Below are 15,196 nucleotides of genomic sequence, written 5' to 3'. Positions count from 1 at the left end.
CTCAGGTTTCTCTGCACAAATCACAACACTAACAATACAAACAAAGCACACCCCAGTCTGTTTATTTGTTCAGTTATTTTGAAGCCATCACTTATACCGTTTATCAGGACTGGATTCAAAACTAAAGTTTTCAGACAATACCATGTGAACAAGCAATTCAACTTCATTTTGAAACATTATGCAGAAGAAAGCAAAGCAGACGAGTTGTGTGGGGCACCCAATTTTTTTATTTATACAAAGAATACAGCCATTCTACTTCAGAGGGATGAAACGAGAAGAGTGTGTGGCTCCAATACCGGGGCGACCGTGCTTGACTGGCTTGTAGGTGATGGAGAACTCTCCCAAGTAGTGACCACACATCTCAGGCTGTGGAGAGGGAAAACAGAGTTATGTTAGTAACAACGCAAATTCATTAGTTTGTAAACAGTAAAAGTATACAACACAATACAACAATACAGTAGGAGATGGTAATGGTGAAGACATGAGCCACAATTTTATTTACTTACTGACTTGATATTCAAGAGAAAATAAAGATCAGACTCAAAAATTGTGATACAAGAGATGGCACTGCATATACATCAAACCATAAACAATATGTAGTGATTTAGTAGCTGCTGATAACAATGGTCTATGACAGATTCACTGTGGTTCTGTATAATAATTAAAATTATTAAAATTAAATAATTAAAACAGTATATGTTTAAAGCTAGAGGTCACATGGAGTTTTTAAGTCAATGTGCTTTGGAAGTTGCACAAATGGCCCTTCATTATTCTGCAGCATCCTGCAAATTAATATCAAATAACAGAACTATGGTGTTGTCTCTTCTTTATTTCGTGACCTTGAATGTTCTGCATAGGCCAGTTCTAAAGTTTTAGGCTGTGTTGTTCCCAGGGACGTTTTCCATGTGGGGACATCTGAGTCAAACAGATGGCTCAGAGGTCAGTATGCACGATAAAGACATAAGCATAAGGGAGGATTAGCTTAAAATTGGTCCAAGATGATATTTATGAAACTACTTCAACTTGAGTAGTTGCATGAAGATTTTTTTTCCAGATCTATTGTTCCACAAAGATGGAGCTTTATCATAGCAGTGATCTTTACACCCCTAGTCATATGTAGAATCCACTGACCCACTATTGTAACTTTTAAAAAACACAATTTGATGTTGATAAGAATGCTCTCTGGGCAGCAAACACGATTTCTTAAGGAACTCCAACTATACGCCTGATGCTGTGAAATGAACTTAAAGATCAGAGTGAATCACAGTTAAGCTCTTACAAACTACTAGGTGCTAGTTTCGACCTCTTAGTGTAGAATGGGCCACAAATAATAAGATTGTCTGAACCAATATGAGCTTAGCTTGGAACAAATTTAATTTATCCTGATCTTTGTTTTCTCTGAGCAGAGAGAAGCCCATTATGTTTTAACCCTAACGTCAATTTGTGACATGCTTTTTTCCTACTGTAACAAAAGGAATGGACGTGGTGGTCCATAATAGCTGAAAATGTACACATACACTCTCGCTCACACCTGACCAATAGCAACTCACCTTGATTTCAACCTGGTTGAAAGTTTTGCCATTGTACACGCCAACCATAGACCCGACCATCTCAGGCAGGATGACCATGTCCCTCAGGTGGGTCTTCACCACCTCTGGTTTCTCCATGGGGGGAGCCTCCTTCTTTGCCTTGCGCAGGCGCTTCAGGAGGGACTGCTGCTTGCGGCGCAGGCCACGGTTCAGCCTCCTCCTCTGGCGGGCGCAGTACAGCTGCATCAGCTGCTCACTGAGGAGGGAGAGAGGGCAGTGATGTCAATGAGACCCCTGACCACCTTTGAGATAAAATTTTAATTGCTTGTCAAATTCAGACACACAGCCCAGAGTGCTGCGTACGATGGAAGGGGACTCAAAAGATGGACAAAAACGGAACATTAAAATGTGGTCACACAAGTGCCTGTTTCTGCAAATACAGGTCTGTTTCCAGCCCAGACAAATGTGACAAAGCATCCAGTTTTAGTGCAGTGTCCAAGCTTTGTAACTAACAAGATCGGTTGCCTTTTTAGGTGGACAGCATGTTTCATCAAATTAACGAAAAATTATATTGTCAGAAACAGATTAAAAAAGCAGTTTCACCTCAGATAACAGCAACTGCTGACATATTACAGAATCAGATTTGTTATCTCTCTAAAAACTCCCTAAAATCATTTCTGTGAGTATATGCACATGCGAGCAACTGTGTGGAGTCTGTGTGATTATGAAACATTGTCACACTATTAAGTCAAATCTCACTTTCCAGTTAGTGCCTGCGCCCAGCTCCAGTTAGCCACAATACATCAGCAGCAGCGTGCCACTTACTAGGACATGTCCAGAAGCTGGTCCAGGTCCACACCTCTGTAGGTGAACTTCCTGAAGGTACGCTTCTTCTTGATCTCGGTATCCGCCTGGAGGAGACAGACATGATTCCCAGTCAGTACGTAGAGAATTAGCAGAGTTAGCATTCACATTGAGGCTCAGATGTTTAATTCAAGACTACCCTCCCTGTCATGGATAGAAATCTACAGGACAGCTTCTTAATGCTCACATGAGAACTACAGAAACACTATAAAGGCGAGTCATATTTAACTACTAGCAGAGTCTACGTTGAACCACCGGGTTAGCTTAGCCACAGAGGGCCATAGCTTAGGCTAATACAGAGCCGACAAACATATATTTATCTAGCATTTTGAGCGCCAATTTTCTGCTTAATGATCAGTGAGTGTGTGTAACTGTCGGATGGAATAGCCCACCATCCTATTTCTTTATAATAGAGCTCAGATGCATGTAGATTATATTTTGACAAGCTTCACGATCGGCTGAGCACCTACCATCTTGCCTGGTGTTCCGGGGGAAAAGAACGGCCAGAAGTCTCATTTGGCCTGATATCGCGCGATTTCAGGCAAACATCCGGTGGTGTCTTCCGGAAGTCAGCCCTGTCTGTGAACAGCAGGTGGCGCAGTTGTACCATAACTCAATTTTCTGACCAGTGTCAAGTTTCTACCAACGTGTCCCGTTTTCATTATCGTTTCTGTACTTTCTGCACTATTTAGCTCAGTCTGACAGTCAGTTAAAGAGGAAACAGTAAAGTCAAATAAAGAGTGGACTAATGAAAGGCACAAAGGTACAAAGTAACCACCTTTACCCTAGCATGATAATTAACTACAGTTTGAGGTGCTTGTACTCACTTCAGTATTTCAATTTGAGACTACTTTATACTTCCAATCCAAAAATATATAGGGCGAAATGTTTTACTTTTTATTCCACTACATCTGACGTGTCACGATTTTACATAAATACATATGAAAAGAAAAAAATAAATGAATAAAATACATATAATATACAGCACAGCATTAAAGATTAAACCACTGGGGAACCCATTACAAAAAGCAGTGTTCAACAAGGCTCTTTCCCACATTTTTCATATGTGTATGTTACCAACTCCACCTCAGCCACATTTCCCTTCTAAACTTCTCATATGGTTTCATTTAAAGAACTGTTTGAGGCACAAAGAGGTAAAACTCTCCAATATATCACAAAACACAAAGATGAAAGAATATACGAATTAGTGTAACAGAATTTTGTATTGTTTTCTTCTTTCCCTCCACATTAATCATCTCACAACCACTCAGATTTATCTTGTTACTTTATATGAATTACCTCCACCTCGACCAGCCACAACAATAAAATGCTGCTTCCACACAGTATTAACAATTCAGTAATGTCAAACATAACATTTAATCACTAACAAGAGCCAAAAAGAAAAAAACAAAACAAAACACATTTACTGGTGAATTACAGGGATGGGAATGAAAGGTGTAGGAATCAATCATCTCTCTGCTCTTAAAGAGGGTCAAGGTCAAAGGTCGCAATCTTTCAGGACCAATGGTAATAAGGTCATCTGCCCGATCCTTATTTAAAGGTGTTATATGTAAGTTGTGCTACTGCTACATAGCCAACATCAGTATTAACAGCCATTTACTCACCAGTCTAGAAGAAAAGTTGTGTTCAGCATAAAACTGTCTCCAGCAGTGCAAAGGAACCCCAATGTTAACTCTTACTTTGCTTTTTTTTTCTATCACTTCTCCTGAAGTTAGCATGCTAACCAGCTGGCCCCAGCCTGTCCTATCTCATAATGCCACTTTGCAAGTAAGTGTAATGTCCAGTCTGCCCTCAGTAAAACATGAGGGGCTTATTCTAACTTCTTGAAAATGCAACAATGGCTGAAGCTTTTAGTAAGTAAAAAGTTATCACCTATCAGCTAGTGAGAGCAAAAACATACGAATAGCACCTTTAAATCAAGAACATTTTTGGGTTATCCAACATGATTAATGTTTGAAAATGTAACTTGGACTTATGTCATGTGGTATTGTTTTTCCACTCCTACAGCTAAAGGTTTTCAGTATCATTTGCTTTGAAAGATTGATATCATTTCTTCCAGTAACAAAAGCACATGCAGTTTTTCCCACTTCCTCTATTCATATTTAATCATTTGGATAGTTTTGGTTTTATTATCCAGGTTTAGATACATCTTCCTCCACTCTAATACAACGGTGAAAGGTGAGTAAGAACTATTTAGTATGTAGTATTTATTCTAATTTGTCCAAGGTTAAAAGTATGTAGTGCTTTTTTTTATATCTGTGAGTCTGTGTGTGTCTGTGTGATCAGTTTAGCTGTAGATGTGACTGTCTGATTGTGGAGATTATTTCAAACTGACTTCCTTTATTTTTTTTCTTAATGTTAACTCTGCATTCAGGATGTGGCTTTAATGAATTTGCTCATGTGACTTGGGCACAGTTGGATGCGTAACACAATATTAATTCTTCAGATATTGACGTTTTTAAATGTAAATTTTCAGCGCTTCGAATACCACAAATAACAACCAAAACTATTTTCATGGCCAGATAGGCTAAGGCTAAGTGACAAAATGTTACATATATACAGTATGTTTCACATGACCCTTTAAATGCATGCCATGTGTGTTTTATAAAGAGGAGGACTTAAAAGTATTATACAGTAGTTTGCATTCATAAAGTGCAACTTCAAGACTGCACACAGAGCTTGTTTGACTCTTCCTGTCTTTTAATGCATCATCTCTGCTCAGTTGATTTGTCATCTAATCTTTTCTGAAAATCTCTGATAAATATGCCTCCATACACCAGCTAACATTATCTTCATTACTCAGCAATGAACAGTTCTATATTACTGCAGACTGAGAAATTATATCCATCCTTTGTGCCATAAATAAGCCATTTTTACATCAGTCTTCTTACACTGATATTTTTACAAACCAAATCAACACCAGATAATGAATACACTTCTTTATTACACTGTATTCACAAAAACATACTTCTTAATTCAAACTTTTTTTTTTTCCATTGGCATAAACATTATTCCAGAGGAAAAATTATAGTCCAATACAAAATGTTATTCAGAGTCAAGGTACAAAATAGGCCCCATTCAAAATCACAAATAAGCATAAATAATAATCTTAATGATCAAATATAATCATATGATTGGTTTGCATATCAACCAATATTTAAGAATGATTCACTTTAACATTACTCACTGACAAAAAAAAAAAAAAAAAGATCCAGTATTCTTGCTTGGAATGTTCAAAACTTCACTTGAGTATTATTTTATCCACTCCCCCACTCCGCTGTCTTTAATCCAAAGAAAACAAGCTTAACTCCAGTTGGACTGGTTATGCAAACAAAGGAAATATTTCCCCCATTAAAGAAAGAAAAAACTGAAATGAGTGAGTGAGAAGACAGAGTATAAAGATGGTAAGACTGGTCTGTTCTTAAAAAAACAAAACAAACAACAAAAAGATTTTGTTCCCTCATCTGTCTGAACAACCAAACCTAATTACTGCTGCATGTGTCAATGACAAATACTGAAGGGATGAAGAGGATACTGAAGATGTAATAAGCACAAACAAATGTACATTCTCATTCACAGGAATTACAGAAATAAATTGATGTGGTTTACACAAACAATACAGCTTTTATAGATAAGCACAAGCATGGGTGATTTTGATTGAGATAAAATGCACTTCCCACAAACAAAAAAAAAGAAAAAACTCCCTAATGTTTCACTTTTAGTTTCATATTGCCCTTACAAAAAACCTAGGGATCTCCCTTAATGTAACTACTGAGTCAGCAAAAACTACCAAAAAAAAACAGTGGGGCTAGTGGGGCTTTGGCACGTTAAACAAAATCCCTGGGATAGAAAACTAGTTAAGCCAAAAAGGCTTTTGTGATCACTTTAAATATTACAAAAAAAAAAAAAAAAAAATCACAGAAATACAGTTCATCATGATATGTGTAACATTGGTCTTGCACAAGTTGGGCTAAGAAGACATACAATACTAAAAAGGATGTGACCCAAAAAAGGTGCAACATCCTGTGAATATAAAAATAAACCGCCTGCCTTGAGGTCTTCTTTCAGAACATGCCCCCTTCACACAATCTCGCTTTCCCTTCCTCAGCGCCCTCTCTTTCTCTCCTCCCTCCTAGTAATCTGTTCCGTCTTCTTGGTACACCTGCTCTTCTTCCTGGTAACCTTGGTAACCCTCGTCTTGGTAGTCTGGGATGTAGTCGCGGACGCCCCCTGCCCCATTTTGATCATCTGCGACCTCTCCGGCTTTGGGACAGTACTTGGCATCGTAGATCTGCCGCCCCAGGCCAAAGTTCTGGCCACTCTGGTTAGCTCCCTGGGAGTAGCCCATCTGTAGGGACATGGTGCTGTTGTCACACTTGTCTGTGCCCAGCTTCTGGTCGTAAATGGCACGCCTTGTTCCTGGAGCCGTCATCCCGGCCTGTAGCAGAGACGGGTGAACAAGGGAATAAGAATGCAAGTTCTAAACAAAGTACTGATTTCACTGTGTTCAGTTTTGACTTGTTGTGGACAATCCAGGAGTTTACAGCTTTCTACAAGACTAAACATGAAACAAGTTTACAGCACTGAGAGGACAGGAAGTGAGCGATGCCCTGAGGCTTCTTTCCACTGCAGTCCTATAATATTGAATTTATTAGAAGTTGAGAATATGTTGTAGTACCTGGCTCGCCCCCTTGTTGGTTCCCATTTGCAGACTGATGGTTGTGTTGTCCATGGGGGGCTGGATTAGTGCTTTGGGGTCATATAAGTGCCTCCTGGTGCCATATGCATTCATACCTGCCTGACTGGCACACTTGTTGGTCCCCATCTAAAGAAGAAGAAAAAAAAACAAGGAAAACAAAAACAAGAGCGAGCTTTAAACCAACTTGCTTCACGTACACAATAACAACCTGTGGTAAAATGTTGCATAATTTCACGGTGTTTTAAAGTTTGAGTAACCGGTCCTGGCTTTCTAAACACTAAGATGTATGGTATGCTTTCCCTACTCTGCAGGTAGCCCTCATATCTACTTGACATTGGTCTCGGTGACGGAAACAATAACAAAACAGAGTGGCTTAAGAGGCAGCAAGAACAATGAGCAGCTCTTATACAGAAGTATGCTATGCTTGACATGAGATCATGACAAAGTCTGGTTTCACAATAGTTTCGCCACATGCAGCAGTGAGCTCAGCTTTCTAAGCATGTGAAGCGCCTCACCTCCGTCAGAGCCAGGCAAATATATCAAATTAAGAAGCTGTAACAAATTCTGGAGAGCTATTTCACAGTCCACAAAATTTTGTTCTGTCCCACTGGATTACTTCATTCTCCATGGCCTTAAGTATCACTGTCAGACTTGTACCATCATGTGAAACAGGAGATTTTAGGCTGAAGTGTATATATCATTTAGTTTTTATTGGTTTGCTTACAGAGTCTCAGATGTTAAACTGGACTCTCTTCACATTTTAAACCCTGCTGCTAACTCAGGAGTCTCCAAGCAAACTGTACCTGCAGGCCGATGACGCACTGTCCAGCCTTCATCTTCTCCTCATCAAACATCCTCTCCTGCTTGTCGGCGTACTTCACCCCGATGTCAACCCGTGACTGGCAGCCCTTGGTCTTGGCCTTAAGAGGAAACACAGTGTAGAAGGTTTGTCAAGGTGGATTTCCAAAAACCCAGTCAGACACACAGAGGCGATAAGAGAACATAACTCCCACTACCAGGGTCTCACTTCTGAAGACTCACCATGCTGGCCAGTGCGAGCAGCGTCGTCTGGACCTGCGTCATGTTTCCGCTCTCAAACAGGTCGTTGGCTTCAAAGATATCGTGAGGCTTCAGGCCGTACGTTGTGATGGCTTTGATGAAGTTCGTCAGGTTCTCCAGCTAAAAAAAAAACAAACAAACAAAAAAAAAAAAAAACAGTTTAAACAAGACCAACAACAGTATTTATACAGGATTTAAAATGACGGATGTGTGATATATGCTCATGTTCTTATTAGTAAAGATCTGGTCATTTATCTGTAAAAACAGTTTGGTCTCTCAAATATGTGTGTGTTTACAGTGACTGGCTACACCTCAGTAAAGTAACCAGTTTCAAAAGATGCTTACAGCACTGCCAAAATGCAAGTATAACCATGACCTAGCATGATTCAGTGTATTGACATCCTGACTGGCAGAAATCATTTAAAGCACAATACAACAGCACAGGGAGCTGTTTGTTAACTACAGTCTCTAACTGCATGTAACATCACTACTGTTACTAAACTGGTAGTACCAAAAAGCACAAACTGATGTCATTAGCAACAATTAGCACGATTTCACCACACCTTCAATGGGTCCAAAAGCAGGTATGGTAGGTCAGTTAACTCACCTGATGCCAGTTCAGTGCTGACTGGTTGATCTTTTTCACTGAGCCTGGCTGAAGTCTGTTGATAAGTCTGTGACAGAAAAGCAGAGAGAGAAAGAGGAAAATATTTTCAGTTTCCCAAACCACAGAGCATATCAAAAACAAACCATAGAGGCCCTCATGTTAAGGCAATCAATGATCTCCACTTACTCGCACAGAATGACTCCATTCTTCAGGCCTTTCTGGAAGTCGGGGCCGATGGTAGAGCCGGTGATGTCTTCGATCCAGATCCTCAGCTCCTCTTCTTTCTGAGTGTCATACTTCTGTGCGATCTGGTTGGGCAGAGAGAGGTAAATGGTCACATGTGTCCCATGAGTAGCAAACAGCCAGTGGCTTGTTTGTTAAACAGTAAATGCAGTCAAGGTCTATTTTTTTTTTTTCTGTCCTTCCTGCCCACACTGACCTCCCACTCTCACACACACACACACCACTTTAAGATTTATAAGAATTACATAAAGACGCTGTTAACCAAGCTCTGTAAAAATGACAGAACTGTGAATGATCATATATCACATAACATGGTAACGTTTGTGCTCATTTGTGTGTTATGACTGCATGAAGTCATGTTTCATGGTCACCCTTGAGTTTCACTTTGCCTCAGTGTATTCTGATATGTCTACAGAGGGAGTTTTTGTCTTATTTAACCCTCATAAATAAAAGGTGACATGTCCCAGCATACACACACCCATACACAATCACACATGCACAAGGATATCCTGTTTGGTAAACTGCTCAATTCTGCACAGGAAGGCAGCTGCTGAAAAACGGGAGGGCGGGTGAGGTTTAAGGGGCTTAATGTGGCACAAAGATCAACTTTCTAGGGAGGGTGTCACTGTTGAGGTGCTACTTTGATTTATAAGCTGGTTTTGATTGATGACTTAAGTGTAAGAAACGCACGACGCCGGCTCTGAAAGAGGCCATTCAGGAAGAGCATTATGATCACGTAAACAGTGGCTCAGTCTGTTGTGTGACATGCTGGAAAGCAGAAATGAGAGGAAGAAAAAAAAAAAAAAAAAAAACACAGACTAACAGTGAAACAGGTACACATTTCTTCTCGACCAGTTAAGGATAAGGTGTTGAATGGGCTGCGTGCAAACTATCAACCGGCTAACAATCTCCCTCTGTTCCCAGAGGGCAATGAGAAACTGAACCGCAGAGCTTAACCTACTATATACATAGAAGCTGGCTGCACTCAGCTCACAGCTGGTTGTACTCTGAAGGAATTTCTGTCCTCTAATTACATTTCCTTCATTCACTTATCCCCATATTAAAAAACAATATTGGCTATTTTAATTGCCCGCAAAGAATTCAACAGATGTAATTTACAGAGACAAGCTGAACATAAGGAATTTGCCCCACAGTGCTCGGATAAAAGAGCTGAATGAAGCGGCGAGGGCACACGATTGTGTGTGTTGATCCAATGAATGAGTGCAGACTGTGGGGACACTCAGAAAAACATGTTGTATGCTGCAGCTGTTCAACTTGTAAATTCAGCGTCTAAACTTCTGTTGATCCTCGCTGGTAGATTTTCTGCATCTATGAGTAAAAGGAAAAAGGAAGGGGGGTGGGGGGTGGGGGGCTAGGAAGAGTGTAAATCTTTAAATGCCTCACATTTCACAGAGGGGGCTACGTCACAAATGGCAGGAAATACCACTCGAGTCAGCAACTCTTAACCTCCCCCCCCATCGCCCACCCCACCCACCCCCAACCTTCTCTTCAAGGACGCCACCAGTAACAGACAGAGGAAATCTACATGTTTTCTTTAGGTCCAGCACATGTTGTTCTATGGAGATTTGGGGAGGGGACTTGACCCTTTCTCTCCCATACAAGGGCGCAGCCAAGGAATACAGATTTTTTTTTTTTTTTTTTTTTTTTTTTTTTTTTTTTTTTTTAAATCAGCTGAAGGTGAGTTAAAGGAACTCAGAAGAGAAGGCTGAGCAAAACTAAAGAATCTCGAAGCAGGTTAGCTGCAACTGGCCGAGCCATAGAACAGTATTACACAGTAACACCACATTTGTTCCCCTGTATTAGAAAGGGAAAGTCCTAAAGGTCGTGCACCTCGGGGTGATAACCACCATAACGTGGTCGGGAACGTAATCTCCAGCATCAGCCCTGGTATTTTAAGTGGATCCGGGTGTGCAGGGATACGTGCAGACAGGTCTAAATAAACAAGTTGCCTTCCTCACTCAGAAAGTTACACATTACTATAAGAGTGGGGTTCATTTTGGAGACCGGTTTAGTTTGAGTGACATCAGTACACGCAAGGGTGAAATCTGAAAGTCAAATCTTCCTTCTTGCACTGATCTGAGCGAAGAGAAGTTGAGCTATGAGAAGCAGCACGACACCTTACCACAAGGGGGGAAGGAGGAAACTGTTCTCGCTATTGTAAAGAGGCAGTAAAAAGAGATACGGGGAATGGCAATAACAAGGATGGATGGCATCCAACCCCGGGACTAATAGGTGAATTACATTATCTGCTAATGCGGGTCACAACGCCGGACAACGAGCTGCACAGGGAACAGAAAATGCTGGAAACGGGGATAACAATTTTGCCACAACGACATGCTTCTTTGCCAAGAGGGACAACGCCCATAGTCTGTTTTTAAGTTAGTCTCCAGCATGGGAAAATCAAAAATTCAGCTTCTCAAGATGCATAAATCGAACATACATGCATACTTTGCAAACTATTTATACTCAAAGCGACATTCATGAAAATTATTAAGTTAGTTTAACCTGTAAAAACACTTAAATCTCTCTATTGACTTGTCTTTTCATCTACCTCTAGACTACCTTTTAACCTGGGCGCACATACCAAAATGGAGGCCAGGTGACTCCGACACTGGCCCTCCAAGAAAAGCACAATGAGTGGCTGATGGGAAAAAAGTTCGATACAAGTTACTTTTATATGATTTCAATAAAAAGTACACCTACCTTGTTCTTGACTTCCGCAGATAAACCGTAGGCAGGACCTTTGTTAAACGCCATTGTCAAAGATTTGTGATTTTTCTATTGGGGTTAAAAAGACACCGACTTGAGAATAAAAACTGCACTAAATTATCTCCGAGTTTCTCTTCCAATGAAACCTCGCTGAGAACTAAATACTTCCTTTCTCTTTTACGGCCGCCAATTAGAGCGCTCCCACGGTTTCTGTCAAAGACTGTGGATTCAAGAGTCAAGATAGTTCGCTGCTGAAAGTTCACCGGTGAAGTACAGGGGCGCGAGAGCACGGGAATGCTTCTTATATGAGAGGGACCTGAAAAAAACGTCATCATCCTTCATGAATATTCAACACAAGACGTCACCAAGATGTAGCCTTGCCTTAGGCCACTTTTAAAGTAAAAAAAAAGAAGGGAGGGTTAGGGGGATCAACAGTCTGACCCAGTCAGGGCCCAGAAGAGACCCACAAGACATTTTGGTGAGCAGATTTTTTACTGCATTTTTTTTTTTTTTTTTTAAAGAACTCTTTTTTGGTCAGCAATTAATTACAACTTTATTCTTAGCAGTGTAGTTAATGTTTGGACACAAGATTTAGACCTTTATGTTGGGAAATACAATTCAAATAAAGTTTAACTTAGCAGGTAACTCAATAAATGAATTATGACAAGTAGCTCAGGGCAACATGCAACCCACGTGGTGTGAGTTGTGTCATTTGTCATATGTGAACTGATGCCCTCAGTAGCTCACACTACTTGCATCACACAGACAGAGGACGTAGTAACTGGACTGTGCCAGTCCGGGCAGCAAATGCAACAGTGTGGCATTTTTGCAGAGTTGAAGCACATCGACTAAACTCAAAAGTGGGTGTTTTTATGCATCAGTCTGTGAACCTGGTTTCTGGTCAGAATCTCATAAAAGCTGGTGGGTGTACTGGGGGACTCACAACCTCAGTATTTCTTACTACGGCCCTGTGAATCTACTTTTTTTCAATGTGAGCATGTATTTTTATAGCATTTAGGATTTGCTTTCGGAAGCTGATTTATTCACTTGTTATCCCTTCATTGACTTTTAGCACTATTGTTAGCTCATTATAAGTTTGGTTAATGAAATCTGTCCTCCTTGTCTCTTCATGTAACCCCAGTAATAATATTAGTGAAACAGGTTTTACCTCATCTCAAAAACATCCATTAGCATACCAAGTCAGTTAATATTGCCCACATTCACCATCCTTGTAATGCTAAATATTGAGTTAGCAACATACAATATAGTAACTCACCTACAGGCCTTTGCAACCACGAGGGATGTCATTATATAGGCTATATACAGACTCTAAAAGCTAACACTCAGTACAATAAACTTAACCACTCATTCATTCCCATTATAACATTCGACTTCCAGCGATGACGGAAGTACGCAGACAGGAGTCCTCTTGCTTCTTCTAAATACTCTTTGGTCATACACTTCGTTAATCGATCCTAGGCTCCACCTTTCCCCTGCTCTTCCTTAAGTCGCGATTGATATCAAAAACTCCTTATATGGAAGGAAACTTCCCAAATTCCTGAATGGTGGGAGTGATCCACTGGTCCCACCCTGCATACCAGACGTGCAGTGGACTAGACGAATTGTCGCTTTTTTTCTTTTCTTTTTTTTTGAGTCACTGTCGATTTAAAAAAAAAGTTTTGAGGAACTAAAGTAAGCACAATGAGCTACTGAGGTGACGTAATGTCAGTGCTATGGGATTGTAGATAACAGATGCAACTTCTCTTCGCTTGCCAGCATTTGTAAAAGTCTCTAAGAAAAATGTCCGATGGGCCAAATTTGACAGAGTGTGTAATTTAACCTGACTGTGAGTTGGAGAGGCGGGGGATTTTTTTCTTTTCATGTCACAGGGGTTTTTCTTTCTCTTTTTCTTTTTCTGTCGGTAAAAGGCAGCTCTGCTCAGAAACAGCAGCACTGTTCTGTACCATCTTGTTGCCTCTGGGAATGAAAACTTTCACTGTATTTCCTCTTTTTTCATCACGGGCTTTTATACTTAAAATGTGGGGATCTTGAGCCAGAGAACATCGAGTTCAGTGTTGCGAGTTACAATTCTGCCATTCAAACTACATGACAATGCAACATTATTGATTGTTCTTCCTAATATGAACATCTGGAGAAACCATATAAATCATTACATATGCGTATTTTCTAATAAGGAATAAGAATAGAAAAAAGAATGATACAATCTAATGAAGAATGGAAGCTCCTTAAAAGTACACCAACATATAGTCTCTATGAGGACGCCTACTCACTGTGGCACGTTCTCTGCTGTTTTTCCTGAGAAGCTGTAATCTTGTTATGAACAATAGAGTTATTGACCTTTGGACAGTCAGGAAAATACAATTGACCAAAGACACAATTAAGTTATTACCTTAAAACTTGACATTTGTTTCAGCTGGTCTGGTTCCACAGAGTATTTTAGTGGTTGTGATTTGTGTTGGAAATTAAGCTGTGTGTAATTATGAGCCAGAGCATGTTTAAGGTTGGGGGATTTCTGCCTGAGAGGTAAAAATCAAACAGAGGGAACTGGAGTCCCTGGAGTTAAATGCCAACAGGCTCTGCACAGATGTTTTGTATCTTCCAGTTGTTTTCAGCCATTTGCCAACAAGACTCTTGTTTACACATTAACTGGAGCTCATTTGATCTGTCTTTTAATTAACCTGTCAACTGACGGAAAACTGGATAATCAATGAATATTTTCAGCCTTTTATCGAGCAAAAACGCAAAACATTTGCTGGTTCTAGCTTCTTAAATGTGACCTTTTAATGCTGTTTAAAGTCACATATGATAGTTCATTGAATATGTGTGGGCTCTGTGTTGATGGTTGGATTAAAAAAAAAAAGATGTTCGCATTTGCCCTCTGATACCACATAAACAGAACAATTCATGGAGAAAAAAGCAGGTTAATCAATAATGAAAGTAATCAGCTGCTACCCCATTATCACCATCAGCAGATTTCAATGAAATGCATATTTGTGATGCAATGTTTGGCTGAGGTTAAACCTTCATGTTACAAGCTTATACCAATCACACAAGACGTGGATGTACAGTCTTGGCGGAGTAATGATGATGAATGCCCAGGTGTTTCTCCTCCCGTGTCTCTGACGATGCGTCTGGTCATAAAAACAGCTGTTATTTCTAAACGTTAATATGGTGGGTGATTACATCACACAGGTGAGCAGAGGGCTGAAATACACCCGAGGGGAGGATTGCTACTCGTCCTGATAACTGTAATGAGATGACATCAGGTCACTGAGTCACAGCTGGGAGTGATGTAGCTATGAGACACCACCACCCACCCCACAACTATCAAACACGTAGGGATCCATTTGCAATCTCTGTTGAGGCTAACAGCGCTAATACAAATGTCAGTTTTGTATGAACAAGGTTGTTTCTTTACTGAGG

The 15,196-nt window shown here is 40.2% G+C and overlaps 2 protein-coding genes across 2 annotated transcripts; both read right to left on the bottom strand.

Moving 5' to 3' along the window:
- Positions 1–204: 204 nt before the first annotated feature.
- On the bottom strand, positions 205–2,972 carry rps15 (ribosomal protein S15). Its single transcript, XM_018677075.2, has 4 exons — positions 2,864–2,972; positions 2,355–2,440; positions 1,551–1,785; positions 205–366 (listed from the first exon to the last, which is right to left on the bottom strand). The coding sequence occupies exons 1-4, from the start codon at positions 2,864–2,866 to the stop codon at positions 253–255; spliced, it is 438 nt and encodes a 145-aa protein (XP_018532591.1). The 5' UTR covers positions 2,867–2,972; the 3' UTR covers positions 205–252.
- A 2,366-nt stretch (positions 2,973–5,338) lies between these two features.
- cnn2 (calponin 2) lies at positions 5,339–12,036 on the bottom strand. Its single transcript, XM_018677072.2, has 7 exons — positions 11,747–12,036; positions 8,966–9,087; positions 8,780–8,846; positions 8,155–8,292; positions 7,917–8,033; positions 7,093–7,239; positions 5,339–6,852 (listed from the first exon to the last, which is right to left on the bottom strand). The coding sequence occupies exons 1-7, from the start codon at positions 11,798–11,800 to the stop codon at positions 6,547–6,549; spliced, it is 951 nt and encodes a 316-aa protein (XP_018532588.1). The 5' UTR covers positions 11,801–12,036; the 3' UTR covers positions 5,339–6,546.
- Between the last annotated feature and the right edge of the window lie 3,160 nt (positions 12,037–15,196).

Source organism: Lates calcarifer, linkage group LG4 (genome assembly GCF_001640805.2).
Source record: "Lates calcarifer isolate ASB-BC8 linkage group LG4, TLL_Latcal_v3, whole genome shotgun sequence".
NCBI lineage: Eukaryota > Metazoa > Chordata > Actinopteri > Centropomidae > Lates > Lates calcarifer.
This window is presented reverse-complemented; position numbering and strand designations above follow the sequence as displayed.